General features: G+C 40.9%; 1 protein-coding gene across 2 annotated transcripts; it reads right to left on the reverse strand.

The window, feature by feature from the left end:
* Nucleotides 1–1,366: 1,366 nt before the first annotated feature.
* LOC127333498 (uncharacterized) lies at nucleotides 1,367–10,679 on the reverse strand. Of its 2 annotated transcripts, XM_051359876.2 has the most exons (19): nucleotides 10,522–10,679; nucleotides 10,234–10,392; nucleotides 9,637–9,747; nucleotides 9,479–9,535; nucleotides 9,043–9,119; nucleotides 8,851–8,950; nucleotides 7,984–8,057; nucleotides 7,475–7,575; nucleotides 7,116–7,219; nucleotides 6,756–6,809; nucleotides 6,605–6,660; nucleotides 6,481–6,519; nucleotides 5,986–6,127; nucleotides 5,611–5,795; nucleotides 5,151–5,218; nucleotides 4,906–4,978; nucleotides 4,055–4,116; nucleotides 2,226–3,372; nucleotides 1,367–1,721 (listed from the first exon to the last, which is right to left on the reverse strand). In XM_051359876.2, exons 2-19 carry the CDS (start codon nucleotides 10,330–10,332, stop codon nucleotides 1,493–1,495), a joined length of 2,778 nt encoding a protein of 925 aa, XP_051215836.1. In that variant the 5' UTR covers nucleotides 10,333–10,392; nucleotides 10,522–10,679; the 3' UTR covers nucleotides 1,367–1,492. The 2 variants fall into 2 exon arrangements, with proteins under 2 accessions (XP_051215836.1, XP_051215835.1); XM_051359875.2 differs by having other exon boundaries at nucleotides 10,234–10,679.
* Between the last annotated feature and the right edge of the window lie 4,032 nt (nucleotides 10,680–14,711).

Genomic DNA, 14,711 nt, shown 5'->3' on the forward strand with positions numbered 1-14,711 from the left:
GTGTGTGATGACATCACGCGACAAGACTAGACTGATACCTTAATCATTGGCCTGACGCCTTAATCATTGGTCAAACATATCCGACACCATGGTCTCCGCCAAGGGTACTGCCCGCATGACGGATTTCCGCTATCACGACGATGCGGGACGGCTGGGCTTTGGGCTTCGGCAGGTCGTCATGGATCCATGACGGGATCCCCTAACCGTCAGCCGAGCAATCTGTGAGGCGAGATTTCCCACGGTTTGTGAAACCATCAAAGACACGTGTCCGTGACAATTTTTGGACATTCGCTAACGAAGTAAAATTGTCAATGATCCCCTAACTGGTTGTAGTGTGGCACTGGGCAAGATGGCTCTGTAGCTGATGACTCCAGGTCGGCCGATGCCGGGGAGCACTGGAGTGCCGTCCGCTCCCTGGTGCCCCTCTACCGTTAAGTCACGTGCGTGTTCATCGACGACGGACGCCAGATGTCCTTCTGGCACGACAGCTGGCTTCCTTGGCCTCCCTCGCCACGTCCTTGCGGCTCCTCTACACCCACACCACCTGCCCGGAGGTGACTGTGGTGGGCACGCTTAGCCGCGGCATCGACGACATCCTCATCCCGCGGCTCACGCGGCTGGAGAGCGCGAGTTAGCTGTGCTAGAGACTACTCTTGCCTCGGTTGAGCTCTCAAAAAGATGACGATCGGCTGCTCTCGTTTTGCGGGGCCCCAAGGGCAGGTTTTAGGTTGGGGCTCTCTACAAGCTCTTCCGGTTCGGAGCGTTTCCTCCCCGTCGACGGACTTCATCTGGATCAGCCGTGCGCCGTCTCAGGTGAAGTTTTTCGCTTGGCTGCTGGCGCAGTCTAGGGTGCACACGCGCGACGTCCTCCTCCGCAAGACCATCCTCTCCGTCGACAATGTCGGATGTCCTCTCCGCGACGCACGGCTCGAGACTGTGAGCCATATGGCCTTCCACTGCCCCGTGGTCGCTCCATTCTGGGCTTTGCTCGACGTCCTGATCCCGCGCGATGCACACGTCCACGACCTGCACCTCGTCCAGATGCCCGCCGCGGTTGCGGTTGCGGCGGAGATGGCCTCGGCCTTTACTCTCCACTGGCAGCGGAATGCCGCTGTCTACCGCGCGACCCGCCCTTCGCTGCAGCTCCTCCGCAAGATGTGCCGCGATGATGCCACTCTCTGGCGTGGCCGTTTCCCTGTCCACGCTCGCAGTGCTGTGGATGTCTGGCTCGATCTCCTTCGTTCCTCGCATGTGTAACCCCACGAAATTTTCTTTTTTCCCCTTATATGCAGTACTATACAAATTTACGCTGGCTGCTAGTGCTCATAATATACAAGAGAAGTCTAGACATGACCTTTCCTCTGCATAAGAGAATCACAACTCTGCATTTATTTAAGAAGAGGGTTTACAAACTTACATATATGTATGCATGTACAGGAACAACTGAGCTAAATCTCTAACCAAATCAGCAACCACAGTTCAGCAAATTGGTTCAAAAACAGCCCTTCTTGGGAGTTATCTTCCTGACGCTATCCTGGAGAAACTGGAGGGCGCTAGGAGAAATGTAGGCCCTATCCATTGTATTTACCTTTGGGGCCTCAAGTATCGCCCTTGGAGGAGACAACGCGTACTGCATTGCCCATATCGCAAGCGGACGCATATATATCAGAGATCTATAGTGCCCATCAATTGTCCATGCTTCTGGAGTTTGAAACCAATACCTGGTTAAAAGGACATGTTAACTATTTTGGTGTTTTTCTATTAATACCATCCAACAAGCTGGTGGTTGCAGAAATTCAAGAAGTGTGATGCCAAAACATTCCATACCTATTACCATGAACAACATAAAAAAATTGCGACCAATTCCCTTGCAATAGTAGTTTCAGTACGAACTACAGAATTGTCTACGATTTTGAGCCCACACCAATAAGCAGACATTTTGAGTATTGGGTTCCAAAGTCTAAACTCCCTTCTCAAAAAATGAGGTACAATAGTATGGAAGTCCTTATATCTTTATATCCAACATCCAGCTATCTCAAATAAATTAGGACCCTCGATGGTTATGTCTAACAACCAGTGAACAGGTGTTTTTTAGTGCAATTGGAGACATTATGAAATGAATAGAGAATTTAAGATAGGGCAACCATCAGCAGGGAAAAGCATGGTTCTAGATCCAGAAAATAAATGCAAAGGACTAAACTTAAATAGTGAAATAAGAGGTATACCCATAGCCCTCTTCAGACCACCCTGCAAGAAAAATGCCTTCCGCTGTAGTGAAAGCCTGATCCTCCATTCCATGGAGCAGCATCGTTGCAGCTAAACTATACGTTACTCCAGTCCAGATTTCTCTTGACTGCATGCATGTCTCGTCTACCTTTCCATTCGGATGCATACCATTGACCGCTCCCATACGTCCTCCTTTCACCCTCATCACATTATAGTCAAATATTTTCTGAAGTGTGCGTTTTATTTTGTCCTCATCGAACAGAGGTGGCAAACTCGATGATGCAGTGTACCATTGTCCAGCTAACTGATCTGCCTGGATGGAGCGGCTACTATAGCTTGTTCCGCTGTCATAATTAAAATATGAACCATTCCATAACTTGGCTTCAAACACGTGTTTAGCTTTTGCAAATTTCACCATGCACCTCTCAGCATAGTCAGCATGTCCAAGGCTGCGGGCCATTGCCGCTGCGGCTTGAAGGGAAGCAAGCCAAAGACAACCACAATAGGCACTTACACCGAGAACAGTCCAAGCATCATACGTTTGATCAGGAAAACCATCATTCTCAATCATACTATCGTCATCACGATCAAACTGTTCCATGTATTCCATAGCAGTACAAACTGCAGGCCATACATCCTTGCCAAATGACATGTCGTCGGTTGCAGTAAAATCCCTGTAAACTTGGAGAACAAACTTCGGATTTAGATCTTTCCATCTACTTGTATCATGTATATTGTATGCATTCAATTCATGCCAAGGATCATGTGCTCCGAGATCATGAGGAACAGAACCAATTACTTTACGTGTGCCCCATGTACCGTCAGCAAGAAATCTGACTCTACTTCTATCTTCACGCAAAACAGCTCTAGCAAAATCACGTTGTATACTCAGCTCAATCTTAGGGAAGAGGTCCAAAAGAGCAAAAGAAGCATAGAAGTGTACATCGTAAGTGCACCACATGAAGTACTCCACTCCTTCAAGGTACAAAAACTTCCCAACATTTTCTTTGTCATCAAAATCAAGCGGGCTAGAACCAATAAGTGGAACTGTAGAGTTGCAAGTGCTGTTATGAAGTGGCAAATCACTATCCTCAGGTAGACTTGACTTAGAACTTTTATCAGCGTCCAACATCAATGGTTCACTGTCTGGGAGTAACAACATGCACATAAAGTACAAAATGGTCACTACATCAGAACAACATAATATTAACATGGCACTGTCACCATTATGAGAATAGATACAATTAGGTATGATAAGATTAATGTAGTCCAAAAATCAGCACGGTGGAGTTTTGTATGACAAAGCTAAGACCATGTTAACATGGTCTTGAATAAATTATTTGATATATTTTTCTTCATCTGGAAGAAAATTAGCCTTGACATAAAATTGCTATATAAACCAATAAGAACAAGTCCGCGAGAAAATTGTGTTTTTTTGTTCTAAACAGCTTCAAGATGCAATAGAATTATTTATGTGTGGAATACTAATAAGAAATAACCGAGTAGAAGTTGATGACGAATATTGTACGAGAGTATTCACGATTTGAGGATAAAACATAACTTTGTATTTCCATTAACTGTTCTTTGTTGATGTAAAACAAATAATGTGCTTAAAAAGGGGGACACTTAACAGAAAGATTAGAACAATTTGTTGTTACGTGAAGTTCAGGTCTGGACAAGGACATTCCAAGGTGAGACTACTAAGTCATAGTACAATAGTGTATGATCTCTAAAAATACCACACAAAAATCGACCCCATCATGTATATCAAAACCTAACAATAGGAAGAAAACAAAAATCAGGAACAAACATCTGGAGAGATGATTACCTATCCAAACAGTTCCTCCAGCCACAAGAAAGTATAGTTCATTGAAGAGAGTGATCTTATACCTGCAAGTATTAAGTACAATATAGCACGTAAATTTATTTATCGTTCACAAAACAGTAAGATCTCTAAAAAGATATTTGCAGTGAAAGCTAAAATTCCAGGTGATAAATAATTGAAAAATGTTCACCTTACTTCCCGAAGGGAAAACTATTGAGTCTCAGCTTGACTACAGAACATTTTTTTTTATTTAACCACCTGACATCTAATAGCAGATCACATATGACCCCTGAGGACGGGTGATGACTGGTTTAACATCTGTAGCCACTATGTAGTTGGTTTCTCCATGTTGGCACTCCAGGTTGCCATAGGAATTTTCCCCTTTACTCTATTCTTGTCGGTATTTTATTGGACAACTAGTATGCAGATGACAACAAGAGTGGTGGCGGAGGCTTGAACACAAGCTCATGTGCTCCTGTGCGGGATCTCGCAGGTTTGTGTGGCTGAGTTCCCTGAGATGAGGTCGCACGAGACATACTTTCCCATAATAGGCTCCACACATCTGTCCCTATGCTCCCAGACAAAACGTCGCCAAGAAGGCGCAAAATGCACAGGAACTGACAAAGCAAAAGAATTGAACAGGAAGAGAGCCAAACATAGCTAAGAGAAAGCCTACAGCACACAGAAAACAAGACAAAACAAAACAAAAATGGCTCAGTCTACACCTCTGCGGCTTAGGGGGTCAAGAGGATATTCATGATAGTTCAGGGCAGCAAAGTGGACTTTTTCCTTAATAATCATACAAGTAGTGAAGTAGTTATGAGTGCGATTCATGCACAAGTATTTTATCGTACCATTCCGGAAGTCTCTCATCGCGGAGAATTGGGGTTTGCCACTTATCAATTTCCTCTTCCCAATGCTTATACTCTGTTAGTCAGATGGGAATCAATAGGAAGATTTTCAGAAGTAATACAGTAACCAAAATATATCCCAACATAAAGCAGTAGTAGAATATAATAATCAAGCAAACCAGAATTGTGTAGAAAACTATAATCAATATATGCTAAATTTATGACACAATTTGTCAAAACAAACATACTCATCAATGCATCTTGCACCAGGTTTATAGCCGACTTTGGAGAAGTTCCATAGAACTTTGTATATCTCCTGTCAACACAGCACGAAATCAAGCTTTACTAAACAGGTAAAACAGCTGGTCAGAGGATTTTGATCAAGATATATATTCATATAGACAGAAATAGTAGGAAAGATAGCAGAATTATCAAGTAAGGATTTTTATAATAGAAAACATGAGATAACATTTGAGTTTCTCCAGTCGCAGATCATTATGTTCTATGTAGTAAATAGTAAGCTACAGTAAGGATGGACAATAACACTAATGTGGTTTGCAGAATATACAAGTTGTCACGTACAGTTTGAAGTTTAGAATAAATGAATCAAGAAAGTTTTCTAACAACTGCACCTTGTAATATGTACATCCTCATTTGGACTTAGAATTATGATCAGCAAAAATGAAAGTTTGGAAAACAAAAGTTTACCTGTGGTACGTACTTCCCTTCTTAAATTTAACCTCAGGAGAAGACCAGGCCAACGCAAATACAACTGTACATCTTCCATGTGGTTCAACCCAGGTGGAAGCAGAAACTGCTGCACAAACTGCATCACCCGGCGAAGAAGGCATGCAGGGGCCAACATTGAAATTATCTCGGTCAAAGCAACCACCCTTTTAAAAATCAGATGGTAAGACATTTAGAGTCCAATCCAATATTTTTGCAGGTTTTCGTATATTTCAAACAAACAAATCAGTTCGTAGAAAATTCCCCTTCTCTGCACAAGCATCCAATGATACCAGGTCTAACAAAAAGAGGAGGTACATTAGGGTTTAAATGACTACAACAAAAGGGAAAAATCACCTGAACCACTGTGCCCCACATCTCCCGAGCAGTGATAGAACTTTCTCCAGAAAGCCCAAACACTGGCAGCACCGTGACATCTACATTTTGATTTTCACATGCAGCAACAGCAAATGTTACAGGAGGATTATTGTTGGCAGTCCTGCAGTGTTGGAAATGGATAATTAACTGTTAGATACATAAAAACTTTACTACATGCGAAAAAAAGCAAAGATCTTCATGTATCTGGCAAAATCATATTGCATCTTTTCTAGATCTATGGGTGTTTTTTTAATACAAATATAGGATGGGAAGACATTAAAAAATATCAGTGTCAAAACTGATTCAGAACAAAGCAGTGTGGCAATACTATTGCGAACAATGATCGGCTCCTAGAAGCTCTTAGTTTTCATTTGAGACTTCTTTTCTCGACACGCAGTTGGGACTTCTTAGAAATGCTTAAGGATACTGCCAAATAACCATAGCGAAAATAATGATGAACAGTTGATGACTTGCTTGTGATGTAGGAGAACACCAGAAATTCCATTTTCTCCTCTGCATGACAAACATAAAAAAAATCATTTCACTACATTGGCAACGAGTTATAGAGTAAATAGTAAGCACTAAGTGACCTACTGACATGAATGGCTCATTTACATGACCGCCAGACTGATGTGAAAGCCCCCCAATAGAATTCTGCGATTGCATCAAGAATAGAACATGATTAAATCTAAGAAACAGAAGGGAAACATTGTGTAAGAACATTGGAGTAAAAGACTAGAAGTTACTACCGCCCATGTCATTACTAGGCTCACTTTTGCCCTTTCCTTTCCAGTATTCACTAGCTGCACAATTTTCATACCATAAAAACATAGGCGGCAGTTATTAATAAACAAAAGCAAGATGCTACATCAAAGCTCTCTAGAAATTTTGGTGGTCGCACCGCAGTAGGTAAATGAACAGTGACACTCTCAGTTTGTTACTGTAGCGTATATCCATATCGGGCTAGACTGTTTACAAGCATGTAAATCTTAAAAGGCTTCCCTCAAAAAATTCTTAAAAGGCCACGAGTTCAGGATTCAGACATTTGAAACATTAAGGTGATATTTTTCCATAATAAACATTGTTTCTGCAAGTAATGAAAAACTTACAGTGTAGACAAAAACTGATGTAGGGAGACTACTCTCTTCGTAGTTGTGAGGAATAAATGGAGATATTTGACGGCAAGATATTTTCAATTCAGGATCAGGTTCACCTTTTAAATGAAACGGGTAAGAACTTGTGAGGCTCAGTATCATGTTTGAATAACTTGGATGATGTGCCTCATAATTCATACAAAAAACACTGAGTATGTTATAATTCTATAACATGTGAAAAAGTTCAAACATCATATACAGGTATTGGGCATGCCTGACTATTAGATATGGGTCAAGAAACTAAAGCAATGTTGTTATCATGAACTCCTTACTACTTTGAGTGATTTTTCATAAAAATAAATGAGTAACATTACCATCATAAACAGTCCATGCTCGAGGAAACAAAGCATGGTATGTTGAACGATCGCCTCTTAATTTCCAGTCCCAGGATGATATACCATCATCGCTAGATTTTCTGAATCAAGAAACATAAAATGATCAAACATGCATTCAAGATAGAGCTGATATTAGGATGTTAGAAAGAAGAACCCACACAAAACGTGGATCATACTTGTCGTATAGCTCACTGAATTGAACAGAAATTGTCTATGCATTAGATGCCAATAAGGGTGTATTGGAAAAAGAACCACAGCCTTCATGGGAGAAATCGTACTAGGACCGCAAATCCGATAAGTAAATAAGTAATTATATAATGCTTTATGCTAACCAACTAGGTTAATGATTGCTATATACTTTTTACATACTAAGACTGAAGAAAACATTTCAGACATGCATATATTTTGAGAACATGCATAGATGGTGTCACACACAAAAAATATCATGAAATCAGGAATGTGTTGTCTGAAAAGGCAAAAAATCATACTTTAAACCATCATGCTGACCAGGAGACAAAACTGAGGAGTACTTTTTGCTTCCTCCTTCTCTAGTTATAAAGATCTGCAGTAATTAAAGATTGCAGTAAGGAAAAATCAAGAGGTATGTGCTCTAAATGAAAATTCGTACTGCTTGGCCAAACACACTAACAAAGAACTTAGGCATACACATAAAATTACATCTGAAAGCTTACTTAACACAAAAGAGGCAGAATACCCTTCAAGTGCATTTGTAGTTTTTCATTATGACACACTGTGTTTTCATCAAACCTCCACAACCCAAAATCTGATGCCCGCAAGCAATTTGGACATCAGTATATTTTAGTTTAACTAGCAGTGTAGCTATCTACTAGTGGGTAAAAGAATGAGAGGGCTCTCAATAATGATCTACTGTTCGATAGATAGCCATAGTGAAGTGCCCCTACTGGGAAAGAAAAATAATATAAACTAGTTACCAGCCAAATTGCATATTTACAAACAGTCAACCATTCTTTCTACTGAAAACATTCGTGGAATAATTATCACTTGACAGATATAAACTGTATTTCTCCTGTAGTACTTTGTAATATCTTAGTTTATTTGTTTCTAAGTGGTTTTCCTAGACCTAAGCCTCGCTCAAAGCTTGGTCTAACCATTGAAAATAATGTGCACGACACACCACAAGAAAATGATAAACAGATAGTGGATTAGCAATGTTTTACCGGAAACAAGTACAGTAAGTATTGTTCAAGATTGAAATTCATGACATGTAATAAAGCAAAGAAACAGAGAGAAACTGTGAAAGGTAAATATGAAAATAACATATTCGAATGATTTGAGGATATAGCATGGTTAGCAGGGTAAAAGGTCTCAGTTACCGAAAATTGGTTTTCCATCACTGGCGACATTTCACATGAACCAGGAGTTATCTGCCAATTCTTGAATTCCCCTCTAAAACCTCTTGATATGCTACCAGTCCTACAAAAGTGAATAAATAATAAACAGGGAGTGAATTTGGCAACAGAAACAGCGAAAGCATGTCTGTAAAGTGTTTATCGTGAGGCACACACCCCATCCCACCGAGAGGTACTCCTTGTGAAGCTGATGGTTTGCTGCTATCTCTCGTGAATGGATCAATTGGTGCTTTCTGTAAATTGATAAATTTAATATTCATATCAAAATGAACCAATAAATAAAGCACACTCAAATGGTACAAGGCTTTCCCTGAACAGAACATTTGATGGTATGAAAATGCGCAATCGCATGAACTTGATACACCTGCCCCCCAGATCAGGAATCTGTGGCAGCAGCTACTGCTACACTTTTGCCTGGTCAGAGTTGTCAGTTTTTTGCTTCAGTATTCTTTCTTTTGTATTGTTTTCTTTCATTTGTTTTGCTTGTTTTAGTTTGGTTTGTATTTCGTGCCTTCTCGGTGTCCTTCTTTTAATACAAAATATAGTACATTTAGAAAAATGTTTAAGAAAAAACAGCATGCTGATCTATTACCCTTCCATAAGAAGCTTCTTCCCGAACATATGACCAAAGCCGGAGACCAAGCTTCATCTGATGGTCAGAAAAAAAAAATTCGTTCATGTTCAGCAAGATTTCAGATGAATGACAAAACAACGGTAGTATCTCTGTTTGACAATTGCATTTTTTCATACCATTTTGAATGCTTCTCTAAAAGTAACATTGAACTCCTTCAGCCTATTAGCATGACTACTTAATTTTCTTCTCCAAGCATATTCTGGTGGTGAGCCGTCATCAAAATCTAGCTGCAGTTGTTTCCATCGAAATCATAAGAAACACATGGATAATGAGGCAGGTAAAACCAACAGCTCGTCACAAATATATGATGATCTTACAAATCCATATCATATCATGAGAATGATGCGACATGCTCTACCAAAAACTAAGAATAATTATTTTCCAAGTAAACAGAAGCCCCTCAAAAGTTAGTGTACCGGTCAAGAAATCTGATGTCTTCACTAAATAAAGCCTTAACTTGTGAAGACTAGTAACCAGCCAAACAAGTACTGGCAATTCGGCATGGTAACAATATCAAGATCAACAAAATGCCCCCGCAAAACAAAACAGAAATCCAGACCGATATTACAATTTTGCTCTAAACTTCGAGAATGTGGTAACGAGGAAATATTGTAACTTTGCCACATTCCCAATAAACAATGTCTCCAGACCGATTTTGACTCGAAAGTGGAAACTGATTGCAATTGATGCGAGATGATGAAGAAGGTGCTCACCAGCTGCAGGGTGCTCTTGTTTACGAACTCATCGGCGCGCCACGACTGCTTCCTCCGGTAAAACAAGTTGCCGCCGGGGGCAGACTTGCCACGGGGCATGGCCGAATCCCCGATTTATTTCGAAAATTAAACCGGAGCTATTCCAGTTGTAGGCAGATTCTGATGAGGTCAAATGAGATTTATCTTCAAGAGGATTCGATTCTTCAAAACAAAGAAAAAGAAGAACAAGCAGTCCAAGCAAGCTAGCGAACCGCCCTTGATTTCCAACCGAAGGAATCACGTTCGTACCGAACAGCACGAGAAGAAAGGAGAAGGAGACGGAGGAGGCCGACGGAGAGAATAGAGGCAAAGGGCTTCGGCGGAGGAGGCAAAGAGGACTTCCTTCTTGGGGGAAGCCTGCCGCCGGCTCCCGGAGAGGCCAAAGAGACCACAGTCTGATGGAGACGGGATTTCAGTTTAGTTTGATTATTATAGTTTATAATAATAATCTAATTCCATTGATGTCCACGTCAGGGTACAGGTCTACGTGTCTATGTCCACGTAGCCGTCTATTGCTCCCTCCTATCCAATGTACCAACTGCCATTGCTTGTCATTTTCAGGTTTATAATTTTGAGGAATGATTAGTCCAAGTACAGGTTTATTATCTCCAAAACCTGAGGCGAAACAATGGGGAGAATCCACACTACATTTTCATAGTATTAAAATGGTATTATTCTGAAGTTTCATTTGTTAGAAAGTGGACTCCTCCTTCCTAAAGTTCGTACAACTGCATCAGCAAATTCCTAAGCTGATAGGATCCTGATATGCATAAAGAAATGAACAAAACCCCAATAGTTTGAGGCAAACCCAAGCCATTAAAAGAAAAGGCGAGCAACCCTTATTGCAATAGCAAATGATCTACTTATAGGCCTATTTATACCCTTACTCGGGAACATCAACGGGCCTTACAAGCTCAATAAATTGCAATTCTTCACCTTTTCCTCAGATAGTGGAAATGCATTTTCTTACTTGATTGACATCCATTATCCTTAGCGCAAAAGTCAAAAGAAAATGAAAGAGAGTTTGTATTTCTTTGGTTTAGTTACAAGAGTCATTATGATTACTATGCTACAACTTAGTGAACAAACTGCAATTGTATTTAAATTGAGATTCATCTTCGTGGCACTTAAAAGCAAATTTCCTCTATGTGGCAGTAAAGAGTTCCTCTTCTAGTGGGTTGTGTCGTGGCGCAAGAGGTATGGTTTGGGTGTTACAACGTTGGGGGTGACCAACCTCGCTTCCCTTAGGTAACTATGCGTCACGACGACCTTACCCTACGACATCACAATGTGGCCTTGTGGACAACCATCATCCTAGTTTTCTGATTCATTGTTCAACGGAGCGAGGTCAGAGGTGAAGCCCATGAAGACCGGGATCAAGGATGAATATGATAGATCATGCCTAGCTAGGCTGTTCAGTAGTGAGATGTTCGTCTTCTCGGAGATGTTGTCGCCTTGGTGGATGGTAGGAGATAGGCTTTTGAATTCTTGAGGATCTGCCACATCTTATTTGCAGCGGACTTGCCGTTCTACGGTGTTCTTTGAGCCGTTTGGATCTCTCTTCTATATGATTAATGCACCTTTCAAGGTACATTCTTGAGAAACAACTCAATTGAGAAAACGAAGTTGAAAGAGCACCTTATTTTTGGTTGACCAATGTTGTTACACCTTCATTTGAAAGATAAACTGGACTACGCAGCATATTTGATTTTCCGTGTAGACACCTACTATTTCTCACATGCATGCATAAAATTAATTAGTCTTTTACACACATAAATTAGTCCTCCTACTCACATACATGTGAGTAATTAGTTTCCATGTGCTGCCATCCCACCTCTCTATCCTATGCATGCAAATAAATCCAATCTTATGTCCGTTGTCGAACTTCAAAATATTTTATATCCTCCGTTTCGCTGAATAAGATTTATAAATTCAGCCAAAAGCAAATCTTACAAATTTTGAATAAATATAGAGAAGAAAATATAAATATCTACAACATGAATCAAATATATTATGAAAATATATTTTAATTACGATGAATCGACTAATATTGATTTGGTACCATAAATTTTCACATTTTATCTACATATTGGTCAAATTTAGAAGATGTTGAGTTTTGACTAAATTTATAGACCTTATTTCAATGAAACGGATGGAGTATCTTGATAAATCGTATATCCCATTGATGTTTCGCTTTCACTATCGGCTTAGGCACAACGAGATCTTCAAAATTCCATCCCATGTTAACATATTTTTACAACCTAGTTTTTAATCAATATTGCCAGATTGTTAACACCTACTTGTTAGATAATAGCTACTTACGTGCTAGCATATAACAATTTGGTTGTGAGATTCATGTAAGACTCTGCACCAATATAAGGCCGCATGATACTACTTTGTGTGAAATTGCGACATCTCTTGGGTGTTGGAAAAAAAATAGAATTACAGTAAACTTTTCAAGAAATGATACAATGTGCAAGATTACTTCATTCGTGGTGGGACAAAATTCAGCTAATGTCACTCTATTTTTTTGTGATATCTGTGATGTGGTCCAATGTATAGTTTTACTTTTGAAACACGCATATTTTGTTAGATAGGGTTGTCCTTTGAAGTTGACTCATTTTTTATATCTCTAGGCAATGTGAGTACCACGACATGTTGCCAAATGTTATTAGGAATTTAGATCCTACCTTTTGGATCTTATTTAGCTAACCTAGTGTAAGGGTACATTGCTCATAAGTGTATTTTTGGTAATTAATGACAATCCTCTTTGGACTAATGTTTTTATTGTGTTTTATATGAAGGAATGTTCCATAGGTATTGCGTGTATCCATGTGCTGGATTCAAGTGTGAATGCCATGAAGATTGATATATATATATATATATATATATATATATATATATATATATATATATATATATATATATATATATATATATATATATATATATATATATATATATATATATATATCAATCTTACCCCGGTGTATGCTATCATCACCGTCCATATGCTTTGAGATTAGTACTTTTATTCTCCTTTTAGCTTCTAGTATGAGCTTTGGAAAATGAGTGAAAGCGGATTTCTCTCTCCACAAGTCTGACATGACCCCTGTGGGCATGCAGAAATTTGAATTGCATTTCTATTTCTAGACTACCTATGGCTGTGGGTGACGGTGTGAATTCAAATTCGTTCCATTTCAGATTAGGCTGCAGTGCTTTGGGCCACAGTCCAACATGGAGTTTAAATAGAGCGAGTAACTCCAAAGATGTTAAAGTTAGAGGCTTTGGCAGGTCCGGCAGGTCAACTCATCTCCTATTTTGGCAGTTTACGGTTTAAACGTGACTGCTAGGCCGGTTGTAATTATCATTGCACCATTCGAATGGGCCAGTACCGTTCAACGATAAAGAAGGTGCTTAGTAGTCTCCTGTTGCTCTTTTCTTCCGAGCTGCAGCCAGCTCCCATCCCGTGGCAGTCATACTCTCGTTCTTTTTCTTCAGGAGAGCTTGGTTAGTGGGTTTGCTCTTCTCTCTATTGGGCCCCATCTAAATTAATTAGTTAATGCTCAGATTTGCCTTATGCTAGATCCCACGTATCAAGTTTTCTATCTTGAGTGGGTTGCCACGTTCTAGTACTATCAGTATGTTTTTTTTGCGAGGAAACCACTGATGATTATATTGAAACAAGAGTTACAGAAAAGAACACCAGAAAGCTAGAAATTACACACAGGTCCTTTCTGCAAAACAGCATCGCCGACGCTGAGAAGAACGTGCCGGTGGCGGGCCGCCGCTGCATCTTCGCACAAGCCTTGGATCGGAAGATGTCCCCAGGCGGCGGGGTAGTCACCGGACCTCGAACTCCGGGGAGCCTCCACTCTGCTCCGCCGGTAACGCCGTCTTGATCCAACATCAGGGGCTTCGGGATTGTCAACTGGATCCGCCGCGTCGAGATCCAGAGGGGGATAAACGCACGCATCGTCCACCGGGACCCGCGAGCGCGGACGAGGAGGCGTTCCGCCATGGCGCTCCGAAGAACTCCACCGCTGGAGGGGACGAGCACCACCTGCAAAACGAAGACCAGCCGCGCCGCCCACTCCAAAACGCCGGCGGCCAGGGTCCCAGCAGAGCCTACCCTGTACACACACACGAGACGAGGCTCCCCCATCCTCCCGCCGGCGCAGCGGCCGGCGGAGGACAGGGGACCCGGCGAATCGACGACGAGAGGGTGGATCTGCTCGGGGGTTCCAGAAAGTCGCCTCTACTGTAGCGGGAGAGGAGACGCGTCCAAGTCGCGGTTGACACTATCAGTATGTTTTAGTAAAACTCTAGAAGACAACTGACACGTGAAATGATAATATGCATAGTAAATGCATGTGCACTATCTGATTTGAACTCCAGCACCAACCTTCAATTTAAGGCGTACATTTATATATGGTCCT

The sequence above is a fragment of the Lolium perenne genome, chromosome 2 (assembly GCF_019359855.2).
Source record: "Lolium perenne isolate Kyuss_39 chromosome 2, Kyuss_2.0, whole genome shotgun sequence".
Taxonomy (NCBI): Eukaryota; Viridiplantae; Streptophyta; class Magnoliopsida; order Poales; family Poaceae; genus Lolium; species Lolium perenne.

Bases quoted from the DNA above. Each gene is read 5' to 3' on its own strand.
- LOC127333498 (XM_051359876.2), bottom strand. From the start codon at position 10,332: ATGCCCCGTGGCAAGTCTGCCCCCGGCGGCAACTTGTTTTACCGGAGG. The intron at 5,219-5,610 runs GTAAACTTTTGT...CTGTGTTGACAG, and splicing joins AAGGGAAGTACGTACCACAG to GAGATATACAAAGTTCTATG. The intron at 1,722-2,225 runs GTATACCTCTTA...CCTTTTAACCAG, and splicing joins TGGTCTGAAGAGGGCTATGG to GTATTGGTTTCAAACTCCAG.